Source organism: Macaca fascicularis, chromosome 1 (genome assembly GCF_037993035.2).
Source record: "Macaca fascicularis isolate 582-1 chromosome 1, T2T-MFA8v1.1".
In the NCBI taxonomy this organism is placed as follows: Eukaryota; Metazoa; Chordata; class Mammalia; order Primates; family Cercopithecidae; genus Macaca; species Macaca fascicularis.
Genome location: NC_088375.1, coordinates 204142172 through 204149615, shown reverse-complemented (window position 1 = coordinate 204149615; position 7444 = coordinate 204142172). Strand labels below are relative to the sequence as shown.

Sequence of the window (7444 nt, the reverse complement as noted above, 5' to 3'; positions counted from 1 at the left end):
GGAAAAGGGATTTCTACACCAAGGAGGGCCCCAAGGCTGGCTTTGAGGCCTGCCCAGCTCTATAACCCCAGGTGTCAGGAGCTGACCTGTGATTCTGGGTCACATTCTCCCATCCGGAGGTTCTATTCTGTTCCAACACCATCATCAGAGCACCTGTGAGCTACGCGCCGACTGTGGCAGGTGCCGTGCAGAGCATTCTAGCTCATGCAGTCCTCACAGCACTCCACGCAGGGGGTATTCTGACCCCATTTGACAGGGGAAACTAAGACTCACAAAGGTCAAGTGGCTTGTCCAGAGTCAGCGCTAGGAAATGTCAACACCTGGATTTGAAAACAGACTTCAGACTTCAAAGCCATCTTGTCTCATCTCGGCTGCTCTGATCCTGGTATCCTGTGGCCCCAAAATTTCCTCTGTGGCCTAAAGCCAGAGTTTTTCCCCTGGGGGTGAACCACAGGCCCCTCTCACCACTGCTTGGCCCCTCCCAACCACAGCACCCCCCCCAGCCTCACCGCAGCGGCTCCGTGGTTTCCTGGACACTCTCAACCAACAGCAGCTTTGACCATAATGGTTCCCACAAGGGGCTGTTAGTCAATTTTCCCTGCTTGGTTCTCAATTTCTTTGATGGGGGAAGATGGCTGGGGCCCAGGATGCAGCCATGGGCTGCCCTCCCCAAATAACTGTATTTATCTCATACTCTGGACACAGCACAACATTTCAGCTTAATTTTATTTCCTCTTATAAATGGGCACAGCACGGGAAGTGTTAAAAAACAAAAAACAAAAAACAAAAAAAAAACAAAAAAAACAAAAACAAAAACAAAACCAGTTCCTTCACAAGGCTGGAACAGGTGAGTACCCGCAGCGGGGCAGGCGCCTTGGTCTCTTTTTTCCACTGTCTTTTTCCTTATTTAAGGTTTTGGCCATGAACTCAGGACAGGTACAGTTAATAAACAGGTTACAGGGGAGAGAAGGGGCAGGGAAGGCCTGGGGGAGGGAACGGCAGACTCCCACCCACCCCCAGCCAGTTCTGTACAGGAGAAAGGACTCACCAGAGGGAGGGACACTGTCTTCAGGGGGCTCTCTGGAGCCACGCCGCCTACGAAAAATATTTACATGCATTTGCCACGCTGAGGCCAGGGTCACTGTGGTGCCAGGCAGGCACCTGGGGGATGCTGGGGCCATCGGCTCTCAGATGGCAACTCCCGGGGCCCAGTCTCGATGCCTCTGAAAATCTGTACAGTTTGCGGGCTTCTATTTACAGGCAAGAGGCCTGGGGAGGCAAGTCCAGGGTTGTAGTTGTTGGGAGAAGAAATCCAGAGAACCCAGGAGGCAGCTACTCCTGCCCTGCGAGGCAGAGGGTCTGCTCCCTGCGTCCAAGGGCCCCCACCTGGAGGCCTGACAGGCAGCTTTGCCAACCCTAGAGGGGTTTGGTCCACACACCCTAAGCCCTGCCCAGCCCTGGTTGCCACCCACACACCTCCAGCAATCAAGGGGATCAGCCTTTCAGGCAAGGCCCCATCTGGCCCCCTGGAGACAGGGCCTGGGCTCTCCACGTCCTGGCCTGCCTCGTGCTCTGGCAGCCAAGGCCCCAAAGGCTCTCAAGCCACACAAGCTTCCTCTCATTTGGAACTCGCTGTGCTTCCAGCAAATGCCAAAGCCCCTCAGAACACCCCATCACAGGCAGGGGTAGGGGCACATGAGGGCCCTGCATCGGCATTGCACCTTGGAGAACCCTAGCTAGTCCTCACTGGACTCTCTCGTACTGCCTTGCCCTGGTCAGGCTGGCCAGGGCAGATTTGGGCTGGTCAGACTCTTCAACCTCACGAGGATAAAGCCTGGACATCTGCCTTGGGTCCAGGGCTCCATGAACAAGGCCCCTGGCCTCTTCTCTCAAATGCTAAGGACACAGAGAAGAGAAGCCAGTGCCAGGAGCCCAAGCCGCAAATCAGAAGCTAGCCTCTGGGATGTGAGGAGCCAGGTCTGCTGGGGCCACCCCCACCATGGGCTCCAGCCCTACAGAGAACCTACACCAACTGGTGGGTCTCCCACCCAAGGTCCGGCGCCTTCTGGGGCTGGTGGCCCAAGCCCTTTTCTCCTCTATCCTCCCTGGTTTCTCAGCCTTGGCCTGCCCAGGCCGTCTCACCAGAGCTGTGGTCTCCAAGACAGCAGCGCCCCAGGGAGCAGGGTAGGGAGGCTGAGCCTTGTGGTCTCTGGCCCCAGGACCCAGCCCTTCTGCTCCAAAAATGACTGAGGCCAACCCACCCCCTCCAGATATTGGGGGCCCCCCATGCCCACTCTTCTAAGGCTGGGTCCACCTGGCTTCCTCACAAGCCTCTGGGCCCTGTGAAGGAGGGTTTTGGGACTGGAAGATGGAGCCCAGCCTGGAAAAGACAGGCTGTGGGACAGCCCCCAGAACCTCACCCTCACTGCCTACACACTGCTACCCCTCAGCCTGCAGAAATCTGCTGCCAGGACATCTTGCAAAGGGCCCTGAAATAAAACCTGCCTTCCTGACTTGAATCTGGGCTGTGGGTGAGGGGTGGGAGTGTGAGTGCCAGCCAGTCACAACTCACACCACATCCCTTTGGCTCCAAGAGGCCCCCTGCCAAGCACGCCCTCCCCCAAAGATCTGTGACCCCACATTTAAAATACCGATGGAAATAGCCCTACTTGCTAGGTAACAAAGGAAGTAACCCCTCCCCCACTATCACCTGGTCTCATCCCTCAAACCCTGACCTCAGGGCCTGAGGGATTTGCAGGGGCTGCTTCCAGCCATGGCCCCTGAAGCTGCAGCCAGAACTGTCTGGCCAAATAGGTGAGAGGGTGCCCACAGGGAGGGCCTCTGGGCAGGTGGGCTGAGGTTGGCCTGGCCAGGCAGAGGGCAGAGGGTGCGGAGGGCCCGCCCTCACAGGCACTTTGGAGACTTGTGTCCTGGGAGGCAGAGTCAGCCCCCTAGCTCAGAGCAGGAAGGGGACACAGGGAGAGAAAGGAGCCCAACCACATGCCCCCTCCCTGCCCTGGGCCTTCTGTCCTGGGAGACCCAAGACCCCCCAACAACCTGGGGCCAAATTTCCTTCCTCAGCCTTAGAGGAGCCCCCAGGCTGCCAGCCAGTGGGGGTCTGGCCCCAAACCTCCCCCTTTGCCAACTGCAGTGGGGAGGAAGAAGGTAGGAGTGAGGCCAGGCCCACCTGTGTGCAATGCCCTGAAAGGGCTGTGGCCCCACACTTTTTCCAAGAAAGGCAAGGGCCTGCCTGTTTCCCTCCAGCATTGAGAGCAGGTCATGTGGAGTGAGACTGTGCATCCACATGGAATTGTGTCTGACACTGGCTGGGGTTGGTGGCTGCATGGTTGGTGTGGGCACCATGGCATGGAACTGAGTATGACGGGGCAACTTAGGGGGACCCAATATGGGCTGATTGTTCCGGCTCAATTCCACCCTCCCCAGTGAGCCTGAAAGATGGAGACAATGTGTGTGGTGCCAGAGGGTGGGTGTACTGGGGGTAGGAGGAGGCCACACTGTCACTATCATGTGACCATGACTAGTGACTTGCATTGCAGTGTCTGGGGGTATGTAAGTGATGCATGAGGATAAACATTCTTGGAAGGATGTGTGCGTTCTGTGATATGTCTTGATTGGCTGGGCAGTCAGGATTGCGTATGGTTTTGTCATTGCATGCTTTTGTCTTGTGTGTGACTGCATGAAAATATGTGTGACAGTGTGGGCAATGGTGTCTGTGCAGAGTCCCCTCATAGGAGGGACATCAGAGCAGCCCCTCCTCACCAGTGGCTGCCCCAGCACCCTCAGGAAGCTGTTTCTTGGAGGAAGATGCAGAAAGAAATGAAGTCTGGGGTACATGTGTACTTGGCAGGCAAGAGGAGAGATTCAACAACCCCAGAGAGACCAGGACAAAACAGGCTGGTGACAAGGGATACCCTCTCACCCAGGCAGAGAGAGGCCCTGGGATAGGAGCAAGAGGTTGCAGTGAGTGTCTAGATGATTTCAAGGGCTGTGTTTACCAAATGTTTGTCCTGGAAATCAGTCTGAGTGCCTCTCTGCCCCAAAAAGGAGATCTCAGTGAGCCCTGTGGGTGCCAAGTTGGGGCTCAGGCCTATCTCAAGCCCCACCCTTTCTTCCACCACCAGCCAATCAGGAGCTTTCTTCCTCTCATCCATTTGACATGAGGTCCTGAAGCCCCAGACTGGTGGCAGGGATGAGGGGAACAAGAGATGAGCTCATAAGGGCACAGTCTGGGGCAGATGGCAGTAGCCTCTCTTCCTCGGGGAAGATCTGTGTGAGGCTGGCAGCCTGGGCAGACCTTGGGAGGGAGGGCAGAGAAGAACTGGGGCCAGGTTCCAGGCCCAGTCCCAGGCTTGGGCTGGTGAGGCCAGGCTGGGGACTGGACGGCAGGGTGGTGTTGAGGCTGCAGGGAGGCACTGTGGCTCCACTAGGCATAGAACTCCTCCTGCTTGTCAGGCTTCTGGTATGTGACGCTCGCCTGCTTGGGTTCCTCCAGCGTGTAGCTGCCCTCATCCTTTTTCTTCATGCGATAGATGAGCAGTGTGACCAAGAAGGCGGCAAAGAGGGCGCCCACCACCCCGCCCACAATCACAGCTGTGGAGGAAGAGGGCAGAGGTCAAGGCCCAGAGGCCGGGTACAACCAGGGCAAAGGGTCCTCAGGGGTGGGGGCCAGGGTATGGAGTGGGCTGGGAGTCCTGGATCTGAGTTGGAGTGAAGATGGAGACAATACTACTACTACCAGCACTGGGTACCACTATAGGCCTTCACTGGCTGCATTCTAATTGCCCAACACACTAACTCACTGAACCCTCACACCAGCCCTATGAGGGAGGGGTTATCTGAGGGCTTCATCAAATTTAAAATGCCATCAGTCATAAGATGCCCCAGTATTTTATAACTGCTAGGAAAGAAAAAACTCTGCTAACTAAATATGACATACCCCAATTACAGAAGAGTTAACATGTGAACAGATGTACCTCTTAGAATTGATTAAGGGCAAAATGACTATCCCCATTCTACCCATGAAGAGAAGGAAGGCTGGAGAGGTGAAGTACCTTGCCTTGAGTGCAAAGCCAGAATTTGAACCAGGAGTCCAGAGACTCCCTAGATGCAGCCAGGGCAGGTCCACAGGGACTGGGGTCAAAAATTGGGGAAGGTCAAGCTGAAGGATGGGTCAGAGGTTAGCATCTAGGAAGTGAGGTCCCAGGGGGTCAGCCAGTGTGGCCCAGGAAAGCAGGGATCAAAGTCAGAGTCCACGGAGGGGTCAGAGGGCACTGAGGAAAGACCTAGAGATGGACATGAAGTCAGGGTTGGATATTGGGAAGGAGAAAAGTTGGGAGGAGCCAGAAGGCAGGTCCTGGGGGGTTGAGTTCTCAGGTTTCCTTCCTATCTGGCTCCTAGGAAACCACGCCCTGATCTTCTTTCTGGGTTCCTAGAGGCAAACTGAGGCCCAGCCAGGTGCCTCACTCTGGGATCCTCCCAGGCTCCCCTTGGCCCAGACCCCAATCCTCACCTACGAGCACCTCCTTCCGCTCCAGGATACTCTTCTGAGGCAGCTGAGCAGCTGAGCTGCCCGAGTCGATGGCATTGTCCAGGAGGCCAGGGCCCGGGCGGGCACCCTTGGGCAGTGTCCCAGGTGGAGATGATGGCTTGGCCGCAGCCCCTCCCACAGCTACCACCTCATTGGCTGTGTCTGGTTGTGTGGTCTCTTCTTCTGGCAGCTCAAAGTCTCCGCTGGGCCCCCCACTCACCGGCACCTCTGGCTCATCCCGGATTGTGGTCAGGAAGGTCTCTGGAGTTGGGGTCTGCAGAGAGGGTGGCATGAGCCCAGGACAACCACACATGCATGCATAACCCCCCACCACCATCCTACTGCCCTGGGGGGCTAACACTTAGCACTCCCTACACGCCAGGCACTGTGTTACTCACTATCCCCACGAAGGAGTGTAATAATGTCCCCAGTTTACACAGCAGGAAGTCAGCTCAGAGCGTAAATGACCTGCCCAAGGACACACAACTAGTAAGTGGGGGACAGAACTAAAATCCAGATCTATCTGCCTCCAGAGTCTGTGTTTCTAACCACTACCACACTGCCTCTGTTCTTGCTCTGGCCACATCCTGTCCCCATCATGTCCCCTCCAGCAGTCTTAGTAACAATTCTCGGGGGATTTCTGTCGAGATGTTTGGGAACTGCTGGGTGCAGCTGCTATGGATGTGGGCCTGGTCCGGGTCCATGCCTAAGGCAGGGGAGCATCCTGTAGCCTGGAGGCCAGTCCAAGAGCAAAACCTGCAGAGCATGATGGCCTCAGGGGCAGGTGTCCTGGAAACCAGCTCAGTGACTGACAATCTCTAGGACTCCCACCACTCAGAGGCAGGATCAGAGCTGGGAATCATGAAACCAAAGTGGGGGCTGTGGGAGCCATTTGGAGCAGGGATGTTTCTACTTCAAAGGTGGGCATGGAAAGGCGAGCCTGGTGTCCAGGCTGAAGAGAGGCTGCAGCAGTGCCCCAGCGTACACAGTGTGCACAGTGGCTCCTCCAGCAACCTGGGCTCTGTGCACCTTCTCCTGGGTTCCGTACCCTGTCATTGTTTCCCCTTCCAGCTTGGCCAAGTCTGTGTGAAAACACCAGGCTGCCCCAGCTGCTTGAGGCGAGGGAAGGGCCTGCACCCTGCTGCAGCTGGCTGGGGAGTCAGAGGGACAGACACTGGCCCCAAGGCAGCTCCACGGCCCAAGGGCCCTCCTCAGTGAGGCCAGCTGCAGAGGGCTCTGGCACCCAGTCCATGTTCCCCCCTCTCCATCTTACTCAGTGCACACAGCAGGGACCAGACCACCTCTCTCATGTCCTTGGGATTCATCCATCCCTGGCATTCCTGACATCTTCATCCTCTTCCCGTCAATTCCCCTGCCCCATCCAGAATATCCCAAATGCACACACATGCAGCCCTAGCCCTGTGAGACTGCCCGGCTCTGGCGCCAACTGCCTGGGTTCAAATCCTGACTGCCACTGTTGGTTGCAGAGCCTTGGGAAGTGGCTTCACCTCCCTGTGCGCCAGCAGTTGCTCGTCTGTAAAGTGAGATGACCACAGTGTTGCCCGTGGGGTGGGCATGAGGGCTGGGGCTAACACAGGTAAAGTGCTGAGAACTGAGCCACACCCAGGCAGCCCTCCACAAGGCAAGTGATGCATTCTCATACAGCCGGCTCTTAACCACCCTCAGACCCATGGTATTAACAACCGTGATGAGGACAGCATCTGAGAACCTACTGGCTGCACCATCACCAGGCGCTGTTCTAAGCACTGTGGATGTCAGGAGACTTCATGCTCACAATGAAATGATACACATTCTATTGTTTTCTCCTTTCCGTAGATGAGGAATAGGAGGTATAGAAAGGATCAGGGACTGGCCTGAGGTCCCATGACGAGGAAG

At 56.3% G+C, this 7444-nt stretch overlaps 1 protein-coding gene across 4 annotated transcripts in view; it reads right to left on the bottom strand.

Annotated features, from left to right (window-relative positions):
* Window positions 1-708: 708 nt before the first annotated feature.
* Window positions 709-7444, bottom strand: part of SDC3 (syndecan 3) — a 39623-nt gene continuing 32887 nt past the window's right edge. For all 4 annotated transcript variants that reach the window (XM_065526194.1, XM_005544178.4, XM_074014220.1 and 1 more), the window contains 2 exons: window positions 5531-5822; window positions 709-4611 (listed from right to left, as the gene is read on the bottom strand). In XM_065526194.1, coding sequence (XP_065382266.1) covers window positions 4445-4611; window positions 5531-5822 — 459 coding nt within the window. In that variant the 3' untranslated portion in view covers window positions 709-4444. The remainder of the gene's footprint in view (window positions 4612-5530; window positions 5823-7444) is intronic.